The following is a 20,987-nucleotide window of genomic DNA, read 5'->3' on the forward strand; positions in this document are numbered from 1 at the left end:
TCTGCGACTTTACCAAGATCTAGGGATCATGGTAATTATCGAGAAATCTTCTCTGCTTCTATCTCAACTGGGATATCTAAGACATGATATTGACTCCAATCCTCAAGCCTTCCCATCAGATGACAGGATAGCAAGGCTGAGGAGAGTCGCAGAACCTTTCCTCAGTAGAGCTTCCAGCTCAATCTTGGTTACGCTTTCTAGGTCACCTTTCCTCCTTGACCCATCTAGTTCCAAACGGCCGCCTCAGGATAAGATCCCGGCACTGGCGGCCAAGATCCCGGTGGAATCAGACAACGATTCCCCGGACTTTCTGGTCCCTATGGGACCTATGGAACGAATAGACCTGCAGTGGTGGTTGACCTATGGAAACCTTTTGCAAGGGAGTGGATCTTCTCGTCCTTCCCCCGCATTTGATGCTGTTCTCGGACTCGTCAAAAGAAGGGGGGGGGGGGTTACGTTCTGAATTAGGCCTGTGGTCAGAACCAGAAGGGTACCTCCACATCAATCTGCTAGGAATGAAGGCCATAGTCTGGCCCTCCCTCACTTCCAACAGACCCTGGCGAGTCACTCCGTGAGCGACTATACCACGGTGGTGGCTTATTTCAGCAGGCAGGGAGGTACCTTTTCATATCATTCCCATCTTGCAGTAGAGATACTGAGATGAACCGGAGTCCACTCAATACCACTATCGGCTCACTTCATTCCAGGCAAAGGAATGTGCTCTCCGACAGGCTGAGCAGAGCCTCACAGATAGAGAGTTCCAGGTGGACTTTGGCCCCTCTTTAGTAGCCAACAAAGTCCTGACCTTGTGGACCTGTTCGCAACAACCTTGAATTTCAAGCTGCCGCTGTACTACTCCCCAGTCCCGGACCGCAAGGCTCTCTGGCAAGATGTCTTCCTCAACGGTGGGGCAACATCGACGTCTACATCTTCCCACCGTTCTGTCGGATGAGAAGAGTGCTCAACAAGACCAGACTATCGGTCAACCTGTCGATGACTCTGAAAGCTCTACTGAGGCATCATGCAGAGTGGTTCCCGGACCTTCTGCATCCCCTGATGGAACTCCAGAGAGAACCTCTCCCACGACACAAGCAACCACACTGCAACTTCTTCCACAAAGCCGTAGCATCGCCTCGGCTTCACGCCTGGAGACTATCCAGCATCTCCTCACAAAGAGAGGTATTCCGCAACAAGTTGCGGAGCGGATGTCTTGACACCTGCGAAAATCATCCGCAGGGGTCTACCAGGCGAAGTGGAGAGTCTTCTGTGGTTGGTGTCGTGGGAAAGGTATTTCTCACCTTGATGCTACTATTCCAGCAATAGCGGACTTTTTGTATATCTGCGGGAGGAAATGCGCCTTTCGCTCTCGGCGATGAAAGCCTATTGCTCAGCCTTCAGGCTGAAAGGTGTAGACATTTCCTCCTCGCTGGATCTTTCTTCGCTCATACGAAGCTACGAACTTACCTACCCCCGTCGGAAGTGAGACCTCCTCCTTGGAACAAGGTTTGGGTTCTTAAGGACCCTCAAGAGATCTCCTTGCGAACCATTACGCCAAGCTTCTGATCATCACCTGTCTTGGAAGACGGTGCTTCTGCTCGCTCTAGCCTCGGCCAAGCGTGTCAGCGAACTTCATGGTCTCTCGTACGACGTCGCCCACTCAAGAGGATGGGGGGAGGCAACGTTCAGGTTCGTCCCCGAGGTTGTTACTAGACTCAAAACCTTGGAGCCCCGGACCTTCAGTTCGACTCCTTCAGGATTTTGAGTCTCCGTTCTGTAACAGATGACCCAGACCTTCTCCTACTATGCCAGTAAGGATTCGGAGGCGTTATCTTAAAGAACAGCTGCAGTTCGTCCTCTTGTGCAGCCCTGTTTGGGAGCACAGGAAGGACGAAGGAGGGTCACCAAGAATACCTTTTCAGCCTGGATTAAAGGATCATCCATCACGCCCGGAATTCAGACCCTCCTCCGTCACGTCGCCTTAAAGCTCACGATGTCACAGGCATCGCAACGTCACCGACCTTCAAGAGGAACTACTCTGTGACGCAGGGGCTACAAGCTGGAGTCTGGAAGTGTCAAAGTGTAAAGTGACTACAAATTTGGTCTTTTTGTATAATGGCCTGGTAATTTGTAAAATGAGCAATTTTCCAAAATGACTGTAACATGTACACTTTGTAAATGTATCAACTTGGAGCGGGTGGAGGCAGCTTCTTCCTCCCCGAGGCAGAGCTTTATGTACTTACCAAGGGTAAACCAGTTTTTTCTATCCTGCAACTCGGGGGTGGAATGGCAACTTTTTCAATACTGGCATAACCATACTATTATCCTTAACAATTCATCGGCTTTCTTAAACTTTTATTTACGACTACTAATGATAGCTAGGAGAAGAGGGTTAACATTCTGTGGTTGTTTCAGTCGAGTTAGTTGTATAGTAATATCTTGTGTAAGAGTAACTGGAATCTGTTTATTTTGAAACACTGTACTGTACATCCATGAAATTTCATTTAAGTATATTGTACGTACATTGTATCGGCCTGTAAGCAAAAATTTTCATCCTTATTTTTATTTTGTGAAAAAATACTAATGAAACTAGCACTCATTGTGCAGAAAGATACAGAAGTTGTACAGGACCCATATGTCACCTGCGCAGTGCCCATGGGTTTTATCACCCATGCAGCGTTCATTGAATTTTTACTCCATTTTGTTTCACCTTTAATCTCATCCCCACCATACTCAGACCTTGATGCTTTTTTATCGCTAAACAGTAGTCTTACCAGCATCACCTTACCTCTTCAGCAATGTTCTTGTATGAAGTTGAGCCCTTGTGGGTTATAACCACACTGTCCCCTCTTGGGAGAGTGAAGAGATCCTGACAGTTACATCTTTTAGCATTAAATTCAAATTGGACGATGCTGAGCAATGAGAGGGGAGAAGCAGGATTCTCCTCCTGACGTCCCCAAACTTAGTTTGGTCAAGTACCTGTGACTCTTCCTTCTATGAAGGGGAAGGTAACTGTGGAGAAGTCTTAACGGCTGTATGTCTTCTATACGAGGGCAATTGGTCACTACTAGTGAGATTAGGATAAGCTTCCGACGAGTGTCTGGAGCATCTTGTAAGCACACGTTCCACTTGCTCAGAGCGTGGCTTTATTGGTTTATCAGGAGAAGCAGGATTAGAGAGCATTTTTACCTAGATAAGTGCTCATGACAATCTGAAGAAATGCATTGAAGAAGAAGCATACACTCGCTGGTGATGACGATTTTGGTGTCTGGAATAAACAGGAGCATTGCGAGGATCTTGTTCTATGAGAGAAAGCTTTTAGTGATTCGACTAAGGATATCGTCAATGATCACGAGGCTAGCCCACGTCCTCTAATGAAGAAAGATTGTAAAATTGCATGAATGGAGAGAGCAAGTGCTTGAAGAGAGGCGAATACTTAGAAGTGCTTTGCTTACCTAAAGGGAAGCAAAGAGATGAGTGCTTCGAGGATGCATGGCATGAACGATGAGGTAAGGAGCGCCCAGGAGAGGGGCTTGTAGGAACACTTTTGACAGGTGGAGCTAGGAGTGATAAAACCTAACGATCAGTAAACTGGCGAGGTGATAGAAAGCATAAAAAAACGCAACCAGAAGAAGAGCACTTACGGTGCGCGTGGCTAGGAGAGACAGAATTCCCTAGGGAAGAAAGTTTTGCAGAACATTAAGGCGATGTTCTATGCTCGCAAGAATGAGGCAAGGTGCTGGCATGAGAGCGCAAGGTCTGAGAGGCAGGAAAGTGGCCCATAAGATGCAGGTGAAGCTCGTCTGGAACTGAGAGGAAAAGTCTAAAACAAAACTGACATTATGGTGAAACACTCACTGAGGAAGCTGGGTGGTAAGTCATCCTTGGAGGAAGAGTAAAACCTCCTTTGAAGGGTAGGTCTAGTATCCTCCTCCAGAAAGTAAGAATAGCATTGACATCATGCAATAACCTGGAGAGCATGCTCTGAAGAGCAATGCTCAGTAGGCAAGCTCCTAGAAAGGAGAGAGTAAGGCAAGTCCTTAGAAGGAAGGAACAGAGGATCTGGAGAGGCAGCACCAAGCTCATCCTCTGCAGGCACTAGTGACAACCAGAAGCTCCTGGACAGATGCCGGCAGGATGATGAGCTCTGATGGGCATCTGGAAGCAAAGAATTGCTGCAGCCTTTCCTCCGAAGGGGAACCTTAAATACCCAAGGAGGGCCACAGCATACATAAAGCATCAGATCTGGGTAAAGAAGACAACTACCCCTGAGGAGGAGGTCCTACCATTTTGCTAATGGAAACCGTAATCTTCCTGCCCCAGGGCTTGGCCTAATGTTAAAGGCCCAACACTCTTACTCAATACTTGATTGGTCCCTGAAGGAAACCAATGGAGAAAATTCAGTTGGAAGACGCCGCCGGGGCCTTTTTCGACTTCGGGGCTGACCCCAAAGGTGAAGAAATCCGCATGGGCTTCTTCCTCCTCCTAGCCACTCCTGATACTCATCACAAGGGAAAATTTCGGAACCTAGGGAACGTGCACGCCCTCGGCACTGAGGATACAACTGATAAGGATTGGGGTCACTCATGAAAGCACCGCAAGGTCTTAGGTGGCACTCCTAGACATTTTCACATAATGGGAGGCATCCTTGACGAAAGCAATTATTCTAAGGAAATGCGCTGGAAAAGAAAAAGTTCATCAAAGAATTATTAAAATTATGCCAAATATTAGCTCCAGCTAGAAAGAGATGTGGTCTCACCGACAGCCGAAATCTGAGTGAGTTGTCGGTGAGCCGGCTGGGGGAAAGTCGCCTCCCTGCTCCCGAGAGGTAGAACCTTGTTGTAATTCTAACTGCCATGTTCCAGCTTTTCTGTTATTTATTCTTCTATTGTAAAGGATGATGGTTTGTATTTGTGTAGGAACAAAGGTTATTTCAATTAAATTTGCATGCTGTATAACATAACATTAATTCATACAATACCTCTCTCTGAAGTTTTGCTACAGGTTCTCCAGTAATATGCGACATCTGCTGCAGTGGAAATAATAGCCGTAAACAAGAATTAATGTGGGGAAGAACACCATCTGCCACTACAGAACACAAACGCTGAAAGGCTGCTGCTTCTTTTACCGTGAAACCTGAACTCTCTAGACGATGGAGCTCTAATAATGCTCCTATTACCTATAATCAAAAATTAAAAAAAAAAAACTACATTACTAATTGTTGGTAAAGTTATGGCAATATATACATATATTACTCTGTTCTTAATGATGAATTTAACCAGAATAAATGAATGAATATACAATTATTTTGTTTTTGTTATACACGATTTGTTTTTGTTGTACACGAAAAAGTTTCAGTCAACTGCTATGAAAGATAGAAAAAAAAATGAATAATTATAATATTACTACTGTACAACACAATAAAAATATAGGGATAACACCATAAGGTTTAGGAAATGACAAAATTAAATAAATTAATTAAATTTGTGTACTTAATTTTGATTGAATAAAGCTGCAGGAAAATTTACTAAATAGAGTATTATTGATATACCGATGAAAATTGAAAATAAAAGCTAAAATATATTAAAATTAAACCGATTGAAAGCATGAGATCAAACAAATGAAGGGTGACCCTTAAAATAAATATTATATGACTGCAAGGAGATTGCTTCTACATAAATGGTTTAAGGGAATATAATTCCTCTGTTGGGGAGCAAGCTATAAGATAAGGTAAATACAGAATACCCTTCCCTTTGCATCTACTTCTTTAAACATTTCAGTTATAAGTTAATTACATATCTGCTCTAATTTGAGGAATACAATTATATTACAAAATAAAAACCTGCACTATAGTGTATTTCACAGCTGTCTCATTAACAGACATAGTTATTCTGTATGAATTACAGAAATTATATCAAGAGTATTTAATGACTTCTACCTTAGTTAGAGATTGGTTCAGTAATCGTATAACTTCAGAAAGGCTGCTAACTGGGCAACACTGTCGAAGTGTGTTGAATGCTGCTATTAAGCCATTCATATAGTGAGCCAAAGGAGGGAATTCCATCAAAGTTAAGGGTGGTCGGGTTTTATCCTGAAAAAAGAATGAATGCATGAGTAACATGATTAAGAGCTGGATCCCACTCTGGTTACAGCTCATTTTTCCTTTTCTCACACATACACTAAATAGTCTGAATATTCTTTACACATTCTCCTCTTTCCTCATACACCTGACAACACTAACCTATCCAAAAAAGTTTCCTTCACTCTAGGGGTTAACAACTACACTTTAATTGATTAGTAGCCAATTTTCACTAATTAGCTAAGGTCAGCTCTTCTAAGAGAGGGATACTCCCTCCAAAATCAAACTATTGTTCTCTAGTCTTGGGTAGTGTCATAGCCTCTGTACTTTGGTCTTCCACTGTCTTGGGTTAGAGTCATCTAGAGATGACATAGAACAAAAGAAACACCATACCCTGCCTCATGTAACTTATTTGGAAAGCTTTAACAAATGACAATTCTTTGTGATCGGTTCTTACTCTTAGTAATACTCTACCTGTTTGTTATGACAACGTAGTACATCATGAAGGTTTTTTTTCATTTTATTTGGGGCCTTCTCTTTTCTTTACAGCATTTAGAACTTTAGTAGCTTGATGAACTTTCTTGTACTTATGCATTACAAATGTAAAATTTTCTATTTAACACCTTTTATTAAAGGATGTCTAGCACATTAATTAATCATGACATGACGACCAGGCTCACTGTCATTCAAAACAAGACTCAAACAAAAGAGTATTAAAGTTAATTAAAAAAAATTATGAAAATGCTTTCTATATTACCCAAACTAAAAATATTCACGCCATTATTATAGCTAACACGTGGTTAATAATGAAAGTCTAAGCATCTCCCCTACTTCATCTCTGGACAAAAGTTGAGTCATTGTGTTGGAAAAAGTAAAAGATACATAAAAAAAAACTTAACAAGTCTTCTCTGTATTTCCCTGAAATTAATGCCATGCAAAATTATTAAAAAGATATCTACAAAATGAATATTATTTCTATAACCTTGCAATGGTCAACTATTAACTGCTGAGCTACCAAGAAAAAAAGAAACCACCTTCTTAAAACAAAACAAACACCTTCAAAAATGAGCAAATTACTCTCACAGACATACATACCAATTCCAGAAGAAGACATCCCAACTAATAGTTAAATGCATTACAAAACACAAAAGAAATGTACAAAATCATTCCTGGGACACTCCAAATAACCAGTCTAAAATTATTGATGATGAGCACCTTGTAAACACCTAGTTGAATTTTCTCAGCTACTATATCTAGAATGCAATCTTAGAAGTACAGGGTGGTTTTAGAAGAGGTAGGGGATGTATGAATCAGATTTTTACAGTTAGGCAGATATGCAAAAAATATTTAGCAAAAGGCAAGGAGGTGTAAGTTGCATTTGTGGATCTGGATTATGCGTATGATAGAGTTGATAGGGAAGCGATGTGGAATGTGATGAGGTTATATGGAATTGGTGAAGGTTGTTGCAAGCACTGAAAAGTTTCTACAAAGGTAGTAAAGCGTGTGTTAGGATAGGAAATGAAGTGAGCGAGTGGTTTCCAGTGAGAGTGGGGTTGAGAGAGGGACGTGCAATGTCGCCATGGTTGTTCAACTTGTTTGATGATGGAGTAATGAGAGAGGTGAATGCTCAATCGCTTGGTCGAGGATTGAAACTGATAGATGAGCGTGATCATGAATGGGAGGTAAATCAGTTGTTGTTTGAAGATGATACTGTACTGGTTGTAGACTTAGAAGAGAAACTTGGTCAATTAGTGACAGAGTTTGGAAGGTTGTGTGAGAGAAGGAAGTTGAGAGTTAATGTGGGTAAGAGTAAGGTTATGAGATGCATGAGAAGGAAGGGTGGTGCGAGGTTGAATGCCATGTTGAATGGAGAGTTACTTGAGGAGGTGGATCAATTTAAGTACTTGGGGTCTGTTGTTGCAGCAAATGGTGGAGTGGAAGCAGATGTACGTCAAAGAGTGAATGAAGGATGCAAAGTGTTAGGGGCAGTGGAGGGAGTGGTAAAGAATAGTGGGTTAGGCATGAATGTAAAGAGAGTTCTGTATGAGAAAGTGATGTATAGATCGGAAATGTGGGGAATGAAAGTGACGGAGAGACAGTAGAAATTGAATGTGTTTGAGATGAAGTGTCTAAGGAGTATGGTATCTCGATTAGATAGGGTTAGGGACAAAGTAGTGGGGGTGAGAACGGGTGTAAGAAATGATTTAGCAGCTAAAGTGGATATGAATGTGTTGAGGTGGTTTGGCCATGTTGAGGGAATGGAGAGTGGCTGTCTGCTAAAGAAGCTGATGAATGCAAATGTTGATGAGAGAAGTACAAGAGGAAGGCCAAGGTTTGGATGGATGGATGGAGAGAAGAAAGCTCTGGGTGATAGGAGGATAGATGTGAAAGAGGTAAGAGAGCATGCTAGAAATAGGAATGAATGGCGAGCGATTGCGATGCAGTTCCGGTAGGCCCTGCTGCTTCCTCTGGCGCCTTGGTGACCACGGAGGTAGCAGCAGTAGAGAATTCAGCGTATGAAACTTCATCTGTGATGGATAACGAGGGAGGGTGGGCTGTGGCACCCTAGCAGTGAATCCCTCGTCAGGCTGGGAGGAGCGGAGAGAGGAAAGGTTCCCTTTTGTTCATTTGTTTGATGTCCGCTACCCCACCCCCCCCCAAAAAAAAAATTGGTGGAAGTGCCTTGATAAGTAGATAGACTATATCTAAAAAACTAAAAAAGGAAAATGTTGAGTGTAATGTGATAATAGCGACTGAATTAGGTTGATTTTAACTACCAGATGTTACCTTGGTAAGGAAGAGGCATGGCCTCTTGAAGGGAAGAAAACTGAAATTTTTTAGTTTTTTGGGGTACCGTTGATATCGAGTCATTTACAGGAGCAAAATAATATAAACATCAGGAAAGTACATAGAAATGATCAAGGATATGTGATTTCACATTAGGTACTGAGTAAAGAGAAATGCCAGGGTGTCTATTTATATGTGGCCCTGTATAAGAAAAAAACTGAAGTTTCTTTATAACATACTCTTGGGAGCAAGAGCCACTGCTGTCATAAGGCCAATAACAAGTTCTTATCAACTATAACTATAATACAGTACTGTAAAGTATGATGGTATCCTCTTTAATAGAAATTCTATAATGATAGTTAAATATTTACCTGTGTTTCAGTTATATAAGCAGAAGAAATACTCATATGTGGTGCTTCCATTAAAGAAAAACTACTGAGGGTCTCATCGAATCTGATGTTTGCCACGCGAACATCTTTCTCATATTGTACTAAAGCAGCTTTCTGAAAGAAAGAAAGATAAAATCAGAAAAAAAATAACAAGATACACTTAAGAAATTGTTAATTGTTTTGATAAATCTCCCATAGTATCACATGATTTACATAAAAAAGGAATATTCTTTCTCCAATTTAAAAGAACACTCCATACCCCTAATCATTCAAGGATCCATTTCATTCACCCTTAATATCTACAGGTACTTTAAGAGCAAGTTTCATTCGCAATTATTCTTCAGTACTTTACTGTACTTGCCGCTTTTTGTCTAACGGTGTCCCTCAGAAGTTTACTTCTTATGCTATTTAATTTTTCATAAATAATATAATCTAAAATAACCTCTTGTCCTACTCACGCACAGGAAATAAAAATTTTGAGCTTGAAAGATCCTCTAATTCTTCCCAACAATTTCCACTATCTCATCATTCTTTCATAATCATGTCCGAAGCTAATAATAAAGTTTTGAATGGTATTCTAAGATTAAATTTATTCTCAATATTTCTTAGTTTTGTGTAATTCTATTCATGTAAATAAATAACTTGGTTTAAAAGTAACTTTGAAAATGAGCAAATTGGGATATGAGCATAGAAATTCAAACTGGATTATGAGTATAGCAACAATCTGTGAATAAAAAATTTGCTCCATAAACAATTTTTTTTTTTTTACAAACGAGACTATCAGGCTATGCGCAGAATGCCTCAGATGTAATAAAATTCTATCAGCAAGCCTCAAATTGAATAGGCTTTGAATCTTTCATATAAGTTAAGATGTCTCTATGAATATACTGTGTACAGTATTAACTTTATGGAGGTTGCATTTAGGTTTTAAACTAGGCCTGTCTAAAAAAAAAAAAAAAACCCGGCATAGGTCCTTGGTAAGCTTTTTTTTTATAATTTTCTTATTGATGAGGGGACAGAAGAAAGACATAAGGAATTTTGCAGACAGGGAAATGGTCGAAAGCTTTTACGAAGGAATTGAAAAAAAAAATTACATTTTAAAAGTAATTTGTATTTTTCCTAACTATACAAAACTGAGTTCTGTGATTGCGATTAAAACTACAGTGAAGGTGGAAATATGGCAGTTAAAACTTTTAATGAAGTTCAAACAAGTTACCCTACCTGCCGCTGGAAATGTGGCAGTGAAAACGTTTAACGAGGTGTAAACAAGTTACCCAACTTGCCATAGGGGGATGATAGTCTTTCAATCAGGTCACTGTAACCTCAATTGAATTGCACCTGTGACTTATTCGGGAGTGGTGATAGCGGGAAAGTTTGAGTAAAGGACTCGGGTTTGCATAGTTTGGTAAAATACAAATTAATGTACTTTTAAAATTTGTCATTTGTTCCTACACAAATACACACTCTTGTTCTTTATTATACGAGTCTCATCCTTGATAGGGAGGAAGTCCCCATTCCAACTGAGTGGACAATATCCCCGGGGATCTCAGACTTAGCATTAGATGTGAAGCCCAAGTTCCTACACCTCAGGCCTCATAAGAAAAGAGATGGTAAACATAGCTCGTGCATGATGAAGGAGTGAGGTTTTGAGCCGTACTACAGTGCTGAAACTAAAGTGACGTTGAAACTTGGCATTAAAGTTCAAATAATAAGTTTGCTTTGTTTCATCACATTTCCCCTTGTAAGAAATGTAGGGAACAGACTAAGATATTTCCACATCATGTAGCTAAAAGGGAAATAAGCTTACCCATCTTCAGATCAAGTCCAACTGGCATGAGTTACGAGGCTGTATCCCCAAGCTAGGGCAGCAGGTTGAAAGGAAAAGATGGCCATCACTCTCCACTTTCACTCCAGACTAACAGGTAACTTCAGCCTTTGTTCTGCAGATACTGTCCCTGTTAAGGAACTGGGAAACTAAACCACATGCTGTGCAGCTATGATAGGACCTACTGTAAATGTGTCATTGTCCTGAGAGTTGCATCCTACAGGTACTGGGCTGTGAAGGTGGTCTGTCTTTTCCAGACACTTGCCCTAAGAATCTATGCCAGAAGTTTATCTTAAAGGCCAAGGAGGTGGCAATGCCTCTGACCTCATGAACCTTTATTTGAGTTCAGGCGGAGGATTCCAAGGAGCAGAAAATTACTTCCCTTAACCAGAAGGATAGTGTTCTTTGTCTTCCCTCTACTAATGAACAGAAAAAGATAGAGATAATGTAAATTTAGTTCATTAGACATAAGGTTTGTTTTTCTGTTATTCAACCTAGCGTGTGACTGTCACTATGAACTGGATTATTCCTGTTTTGGGTATATCACTGGCTTGGAAAATAGAGACTGCATGTAAGAACATGAAATACTGTGTAGAATGTCAATAAATGTAAATAATCAACAGTAGACTACCTTTTACTCGTAAGAACAATGAACAATACTCATATGAAATATATAAGACATGATGATAATATTTTGTAGAAATTATAGTTGAGAAAAAAGGAAGGAATAAAATAAGAAAAAACAAATCACGTCGTGCGTCGACAACTTGCATTACTGGTAAAACGTTTTGGTGACGTTGAGGGCAAGAGGTGGAAAATCGATGATGATTGAAGAATGCTACGTAGAACTTTATGTGTGATTTGAACACATATGCCAACATAGAAATACACTAAAACAGACCTTACATAATCATGAATAAGGAATAGAATCGCAAGTATTTCTGTTGGGGGTGGGGTGAGATGTGAGGATCCCTACGTCTCTAAGCTGGAGGTGTCAGGGGGGCTGAGTAATGCCTCAAGTAAGAAGTGTCACCATTGGCTAGAGTGGTGTGATTCTACATGGTAACATAAAACCAGACTTAAATAGCTCTTATACAATCAAGAATAAAGGATAGAATCCCAAAGCCTTTGTTGGTTAGCTGAAGAAAGGAGGAGGGGCTAATATCAGGGAGGGGAAGAGATTTTTTAGTGAAATTTCCTGATTCAACTGTGTGATATACGACCATGTGCAGTCCTCATTTGTACAATATACGAGTGACATATTTGGGACGTCATCGTGTATTGCAGGGCTTACAGTATAGAATTTTGACGTCAAATGACATTATCGTAGCGAAGGGGTTAAGGTTAAGCCATTGTTGGTTTATCATGCTGACAACCCAAGGGTGTTAAAAAAGAACAATGTTATAAATGAATACATTGCCTGTTGTGTGACATGCTAATTCAAAGGCTGGGGTGACCTGGCAATTTCTTACTGAGTGGGTGTATGAAGTTTTTGCACCGAGTGTGAAAGCATTTTTGCAAGAAAAGAACTTGCCACTTAAATACCTTCTCTTGTTAGATAATGCTCTTGCTCACCCTCCTGACTTGGGTGAGGATTAGTCGATGAGTCAGACCTTATTCAAGTTATATATCTGCCGCATAACACAATCCCTTTGCTACAACCTATGGATCAAAAGGTCATTTCAAATTTTAAGACATTATATACCAAAGCCTTGTTTCAGAAGTGTTTTTAAGTCACTAATGATACTCAGCTAACTTAGAAAGAATTTTGGAAAAATCATTTCATATTTTTAATTGTGTTAACCTTATTGATAATGCGTGAAACAAAGTGACCTACCGCACTATGGATTCAGCTTAGAGGAAACTCAAGCCTGAGTGCATACCAGAGCAAGATTTATAGAGTGAAAAAATTGTGAATGATATAGTTTCCTTGGGACAAAGCATGGTCTTGGAGGTCGACGATGAGAATGCCGACGAGTATTGGAAGACCACAGTACTGTGCTTTTTACAGAAGGGTGTGCTTTTTACAGAAGGGTTGGAACACCTTCAAAATGAACAACATATGACTTTGGCTGAGGATATGTCTTCTGGGGAGGAGGAAGGGAAGGAGAATATCCAAGTTCAGTTATCAAAGAAATTTGTGGTAAGTGTGGGGAAGATCTATCTAGCTTTTGTGGAAAAAACTCGTCCTGATGACATAGTAACAAATAAGGCTGTAACCCTTTCCAATGATAATGTTATATCTTATTACTGTAAATTTCTGTAAAAAATGGCAAAAGCAATAAACATTGGATCAATTACTAATTAAAGAAAAACCTGCCCCAAAGTGACAGAAAGGGGAAAAAACACCTGAACCTCAATTACCATATATTTTCATGGAAGGGGATTTTCCCTCTTGGCAATAACTCCTCTCTTCCTCCCCACACCGCCATCCACTTACGCCATCATATTGCAACCAAAAAGGCTAGTTTTCTTATGTTAGAATGACTTCTAATGTTTTTATTTCTATTGAGAATTTTATGTTATTGTATTTACTGTTTGTGTAAAAATTACGTAAGTGAATCATTTTTTCATGCTAATAAGTCATGCTACTACCTAATCAACTGGGGCATTATTCACTTAAACATTATTTGTAATTGGAAGTAAGGATTCAGTATTTGCACGAATCTGTATTCAAACATCTTTTTGCAATGAATTATGGTCGAATACCTAGGTATTACTGTACCTTGTTTCTCCTGCTCAATTTCTACTACAAAATTACCAGTATTTTCAAAATACTAAACCAAGTCTACGGGGTCTTCGATAAATATATGATTTTTTTATATTAACAAGCCCATGGTAATATTTCTCGTATGGCGTCAACTACTGGGTCGACTGGGCATTACCGATGAAAAAAGAGAGAGAGAGAGAGAGAGAGAGAGAGAGAGAGAGAGAGAGAGAGAGAGAGAGAGAGAGAGAGAGAGAATTTTTGTCTTGCTTACAGGTTTGGAAGCCAGTCAATTTAATGATGTTAGCCAGATGATTACACTGTAAGGTTCATTGTAATATTATGGAATGTCTCATTAACTTTCTTAAAGACAACACTCTTTATTACTGTGGTTTAACAATGAGTATTATCAGCTCAAACTCTCCCTAAAAGAAAATAAACTATTGCTGTCTAAACGGATTTTGAGCAAAGCGAAAAATCTATTTTTGGGTGAGATGGCCATGTCGTCCTGATGGAAGTTCCTATAGGGTAGCTTCCTAGGGTATATTACAACTACGGCGATATTCCCAGAGAATTTACCTTAAGGTACCCAGAATTCTAACTCCTGGAGCGAATATCCCTAATGAAAGTACCAGGGATATCGCGAAATATCAGAGGACGTATTCTTGACACGCCACATGGCAATCTGCACCCCGAACAGAGATAACACTTCGAAGGGGTCAATTGGCAAAAAAACGAAAACGAGAAAGAAAAAGGGGAGCCGTTCGCAAGGCTCTCTCTTCTCCCGTTTCGTAAGCGTGCATTGCGCCGATTCTGGCGCCATCTGTATTCCTTGTAGCGATACACGAGGTGCTACAGATACTGTATGTAGGGAGGGGTCCTACAGCCCTTTCATAGAAAGGGAAGGGCGGGTCCATCAGGACGACATGGCCATCTCACCCAAAAATAGATTTTTCGCTTTGCTCAAAATCCGTTTTTTGGGCTCAAGCCATGTCGTCCTGCTGGAAGTATACCAGAGCATTACTGTATCTGTGGATTCTCAGAACGTGCCGTACTCCCCGGAGGTATTTCCCCGGTCGACTAGACCTAGAGACCTAAGATGTTACCGTTATACATCTTTTCAACTAACCATAAACCATGTTAGAGCTTCCTGCCCCCTACAGGGAAGAGTCCTACTAGACTCTGGAAGAGTCTCGAAGAGTACATATACCTATGTATGAATACCAGGCAAGCCAATATAGTGGTCTCACCCTATATTAAGTAAAGCATAGTTTGTAAAGAACCACTGCGTCAATATGAAATATCGACCAGTTCTCCGCTCAATACTTGTATTGGACGAAGGTTTATGCATAGGAGGAAACTTGTAAATCCGCCACCGTCCCCTTATGGGATGGAGTCCTCCCGCTAAGGGAAAGCATAAACCAATTCAACATTAGCTTGCATAAAGGAACAATCTATTAGAATTATCCCAGATAAATATACATAGAATGAATGCTCAATTATACCAATAAAATGACACAGGTGAAGGAGACGCAAGGTTCTCAAGAACAAGTTTATTGACAGACAATAAATAGACAGGTTAACAACAATTATATATATATATATATATAAGAGGAGGATAACCAAAACTTTAAGCATAAGTATGATAGTAAACAGAAACTTGTTTATCTGAAAGAAAAACATTAGTGCCACTTTTAACATACCGAGGTATCAAAGTCATAAAAGTCTGTATTACTAATCAGTCACATTAGCGTTAGAAACGCTCGGCACACATGTCTGCACTTATGCTAGGTTCACCTTTGGAAGTGGAACAGTCAACGTGGGCAACTTGGTGCCCTCACTTAGTTTGTAGCACAATATGTAACTACACACTCACCCTGGAATTAATTGTCCCAATTAAAACCACTGTTCCTCGCAGAGTTAAACAGCAAGGTTAACGACGCAACCCACTGCTACCACAGATCTCTTTAGTTGCTCCACTTGCTTCGCATAGTGACGAAAGAACACTCTGGAAGACTTCCAGCCAGTGTATGAACGAAGATGTTCAAAATCCATACAATTAAAGAAATTTAAGGATGAGGCAACTTTCCTCGGATCGTGACCTGCGGGTGTACTGTCAGGATCCGCTCTGCGAATAAAATATGTGATTTTCGCCCTGAGTTGTTTCAGTGATAAATTTGAGCCTGATGTTTCTCCCCTGAATAGTTGACCACCCTTGAAGTCTGAAGTTCTACGAAGATAGACCTTTAGGCATTCTACTGGACATAGAGATGCATCTTCTTTCAGAGGGCAGATTCTCCAGGGACCCCACCTGTTGGTGGGTAACTCGTTCTTGGCGAGAAACGTAGGATCTGGAAACAGGTTCAGTTCTCCCCCATCCAGGAACTGAACACGACCTTCCTCTCTCGAGAGGGCTACAATCTCACTAACCCTGGCCCCGGATGCGAGTGCAAATAGGAAAATAACTTTTTGGGTCAAATCCTTTAACGCACACTCCTCATTGTTCAACAGAGAAACGAAATGAAGAACTTTATCTAAAGACCATGAAATGCCCTTTGGAGGTGCTGAAGGTCTGAGCCTAGCGCAGGCTTTCGGAACTTTATTAAAGATCTCGTTAGCGAGGTCGACCTGGAAGGCATATAGAATGGGTCTTGTCAAAGCTGACTTACACGTTGAAATCGTGTTAGCTGCCAACCCTTGACCATGGAGGTGGATGAAGAAAGATAAGCAGAAGTCCGTCGAGATCTCCTGCGGATTCTTTGCCTTGGCAAAGGCCACCCATTTTCTCCAAGATGACTCATATTGCCTTCTAGTAGATTTGCACTTATATTCCTCTAGGAAGTCTATACTGGCTTTCGAAATCCCGACACGCTTTCTCACCGCTAGGGAGAGAAAATCATGAGCTGCAGGGTCCGGGTTTTCTGTAATGAAGCGCAGACAGTCGACTTCTGGACTCGCTGGGTCAGAACTGGATCTGGTAGCGGTAGAAACTTCAACCGTAGTTCCAATGCCAGGGGGAACCACACGCTGTTCGGCCACTTGTGGGCCACTATTGCCGCTACCCCCTTGAAGGATCTCAGTTTGTTGAGGACCCTCAACAGAAGGTTGTGAGGAGGGAACAGATAAATCCTGGACCATCTGTTCCAGTCGAGGGACATCGCGTCCACTGCTTCCGCTAAGGAGTCCTCGTACGGGGACACGTACAGGGGCAACTTCTTGTTGTCTTTCGTCGCAAAGAGGTCTATCTGCAGTTCTGGGACTTGACTCAAGATGAAGGAGAACGATCCTGCGTCTAGGGACCATTCCGACTCTATCGGTGTGAACCTGGATAGAGCGTCCGCTGTCACATTGCGGACTCCTTGAAGGTGAACTGCCGATAGGTACCACTTCTTCTTTTCCGCCAATCGGAAGATGGCCAACATCACCTGGTTGAGAGGTGGCGACCTTGATCCTTGTCGATTCAAGCATCTCACAACTACCTCGCTGTCCAGCACCAACCTTATGTGGATCGAGTGACGCGGGGAGACTTTCTTTAAGGTAAGGAGCACTGCCATAGCTTCTAGAAAGTTTATGTGAAAGGTCTTGAATAGATTGGACCAGGTCCCTTGGGCCTTTTTCCGATGAGAGTGACCTCCCCACCCCTCCTTCGAGGCGTCTGTGTGAATTGACACCGACGGGGGAGGTGGCTGAAGAAGTACCGACTTCTTTAGATGTCTGGCTTGGGACCAAGGCCTGAGAAGAGTACGTAGCCGAAGCGGAACTGGTCTTCTCAGATCTCTTCGCGCGTTTGATGCATAACTTCTCCAAACTCCGGTTGCATCCTTTAGCTGTGCTCTTAGCACCGGGTCTGTTACCGAAGCAAACTGGAGAGAACCCAGTACTCTCTCCTGTTCGCGTCTTGATATCCTTTCGGAATCTAGAAGTCTCTTGACAGAACCAGCTATCTCCTTCCTTTTCTTCGCCGGGATGGAGAATTGGTGTGACATTAGGTCCCAGTGGATTCCCAACCACTGGAACTTTTGAGATGGAGAAAGTCGAGACTTTTTTCTGTTGATCTTGAAGCCTAGATACTCTAGGAACTGGATCACCTGCAGGGAAGCTTGCAAGCATTCTGTCTTGGATGCTGCCCACACCAGCCAGTCGTCCAGGTAGGCTACTACCTGAATTCCCTTTAGGCGTAATTGTTTGAGAGCTACGCTCGCAAGCTTCGTGAAGATCCTTGGGGCTATATTTAGCCCGAATGGCATGGCTCTGAAGGCGTATAGTCTTCGTTGTAGCTTGAACCCTAGGTAGGGGGAGAGTCGACGATTGATTGGAACGTGCCAATAGGCGTCTGACAAATCTATGGAGATGGTAAATGCCCTCTTGGGCAGTAAGGTCCTTATGTGTTGCAGTGTTAGCATCTTGAACTTGCAGTTCACTATGAACTTGTTGAGTGGCGACAAGTCCAGAATGACTCTGAGTTTTTCCGAGTCCTTCTTGGGAACACAAAACAGCCTCCCTTGGAATTTGATGGACTTTACCCTTCGGAACACTTTTCTCTCCAAAAGATCTTGGATGTACTCCTCCAGAACGGGGGTGGAGTGTTGGAAAAACCGAGGGCACGGGGGTGGAGTGCTGTACCAGCTCCAGCCCAGTCCATTCTTGAGTAGGCTGTGGGCCCAGGGATCGAAGGTCCACCGATCCCGAAAATTCTGAAGTCTCCCTCCTACCGGTATCATCTCACTTGGACTGTTGTCCTGAGGTCTTGCCTCCCTGACCGCGACCACCCCTGAATCCCCTTCCCCTTGAGGGGTGCCTAGACGAGCCTCTGGCTGCTCCTCTAGGCTTTGCTCGAAAGGAAGTTGACTGCCCTTCGAACGTTGGGTTGAATGCCGGGGACTGTGTCGACACGGCCTGGGGTACCCACTGGAATGTGGTCGGGGTTTGTGCCACCATCTGGGGCACTGAAGGCATCGGCAATTGCTGTTGCTGTCTAAATGGCTTGGCAGGCCGAGATGGTAGCCTAGTCCTCTTAGTCTTCCTCTTTGGTTGGGGACCCTCATCCGGGGAAGACTTTCTCTTGATAGACAGGCCCCACTTCTGGAGAAGGTTTCTATTCTCCGTGGCGGCCTTATCAACAACTTCTTTGACCAATTCGCTAGGGAAAAGGTCTTTGCCCCAAATGTTGGAGGAGATTAGTTTCTTTGGCTCGTGCCTCACCGTAGCCGAGGTGAACACGAACTCCCTACAAGCTCTCCTCGCCCTGACGAAGCTGTAAAGATCCTTCGTCACTGTGGCCAGATGAGTCTTGGCCACTACCATGAACATTTCATGGACCTTGGGGTCACTTGCCATCGTCTCAAGAATGGTCTGAAGAGACATTGAGGCAGCCAGTCTTTCTTTTGTCTTGAGCTCTCTCCGCAAAAGAAAGTCAGACAGCTTAGGGAGGTTCTCACCGAACTGACGTCCGGCAATATCAGCCTCCAACTTCCCGACTGAGAAGGTAAGATGAACGTCCTTCCAGTCCTTGTGGTCCATAGGTAGGGCCAGCGACAAGGGTTTACACTCCTCCAAGGAGGGGCAAGGCTTGCCAGCCTCGACTGCTTTTAACACAGCCGCAAACCCTTTCTGCAAAAAGGGGAAGGCTCTAGCAGGAGAGGACACAAAGGAAGGGAGCTTCTTACTCAATGCAGCCACCTTTGAGTTCGTGAAGCCCCTCTCTTTCATCGAAGATGAAAGCAAAGCTTGAGCCTTAGCATGGTTCATCACTATGACCTCCTTCGGCTCTGTCTCCTCCTTTGAAGCTGGTTCCTTCCTCAACCGGACATAACAGTCCGGATATGACCCTTTGCTGGGCCAGAATTCCACCTCCTCTAGGGTAACTGAACCCAACTTATCCGACATGACGATCTTCCCAATCGTCATCGGCATGTGCTCAGCATATCTCCATGGGTTAGCATCTGAGCACAAGGGAAGGTCTTTCACATTGAGCCTCTTCTGGGGCCCACGTGATGCTGCAAGTTTCTGCATCTGCAGTTCCATTGCAACCGCCTTCTCATTATTCTCCTTCTGCATTTGTTGGATCATTCCAACAATGGAGGAGAGGGCCTGTCCCAGCTCTACTGGGAGAGCGGACGATGTTGAGGGAATAGGTTCAGGGATCTGAACCGGAGCAGCCGACACCTCGTCGGCCTCTTCCTCTACAATGTCTGGGGCTTGATCTTCATCCTGGCCTTCTGCCAGGAGGTCTTCCTCCCGACGCTCGGACACGTCTGACATCCTGTCGTCCAACTGGATGTCTTGCAAGGCGACCGCGACTTCAGCATCCACCGGGATCTGAACTAGGGGGATCTCCTCTTGAGGCTGGGGAATCACTGCATCAGCTGATGCCCTAGGGAAAAGGTAAGCCCTCATCTTCTCACTTGGAAGATAAGGTCCAGAGGTGTTCTTCTGGAAGCCCCTTACCCAGGTACGAAGCTTCTCCCTTGATTCCGCTGTCCTAGGGAAATCAAAAGCCTCAGTAATCAGGTTAGAGCACACGGTACATACCTGAGGGTCCCAATACCGGAGATCACCCTTGGAGACAGCGCATGCTGCGTGCCTCCTACATAACTCATGTCCGCAGAAGTTCTTACTGCGGACGTTGCAGAAAGCACTTCCGCACTTCGGACGTTCCTCCTGTAAAGAGAAGAAATTTCCATGAGTATCAAGTGAACTACGTATCACTGGATATGCACAGTTTAGCATAACAAATCAGAAAGGAAAGACACACACTTGTGTTTCCCGCACAACCAATTGTTGCAGCCTTCCAGATAATAAAATCGTATGGTTAATCTGTCCTAGAGTAACCAATGACAAATTTCCAGAGGAAACAGGTGGAGCTCACACCTAAGATATGATTTTAAAATACCGGATAATAGACAAGAAAGAACTCACTTTCTTATCTGTAAGGCAACACCAAAGGGCTGTGCAAGACAACACAAAAGTGTTAGAACACACAGTGTTGTACCAATACTATACTATAGTTTTCTACCTACAGTATACGCTATACTGAAGAATACTGGTACAGTATAGAAGGTAATGCGCCGGCCGGCACACACCATAACTAGCTTTAAAGTATACTACTTAACAGCTATAAGGCGGCAGAACGCTGGTTCAAATGCATGTGCCGGCCGGCAGTAACAGCCAATGTCGGCCGGCAATGACTGCCGGCCGGCAACT

General features: G+C 42.7%; 1 protein-coding gene across 2 annotated transcripts in view; it reads right to left on the reverse strand.

Annotated features, from left to right (window-relative positions):
- Cog8 (conserved oligomeric Golgi complex subunit 8) overlaps positions 1 to 20,987 on the reverse strand; it is a 393,508-nt gene that overhangs the window by 15,794 nt on the left and 356,727 nt on the right. For both annotated transcript variants that reach the window (XM_068360813.1, XM_068360812.1), the window contains 3 exons: positions 9,235 to 9,366; positions 5,936 to 6,088; positions 4,979 to 5,176 (listed from right to left, as the gene is read on the reverse strand). In XM_068360813.1, the coding sequence (XP_068216914.1) occupies positions 4,979 to 5,176; positions 5,936 to 6,088; positions 9,235 to 9,366 (483 nt within the window). The remainder of the gene's footprint in view (positions 1 to 4,978; positions 5,177 to 5,935; positions 6,089 to 9,234; positions 9,367 to 20,987) is intronic.

Source organism: Palaemon carinicauda, chromosome 37 (assembly GCF_036898095.1).
Source record: "Palaemon carinicauda isolate YSFRI2023 chromosome 37, ASM3689809v2, whole genome shotgun sequence".
NCBI lineage: Eukaryota > Metazoa > Arthropoda > Malacostraca > Decapoda > Palaemonidae > Palaemon > Palaemon carinicauda.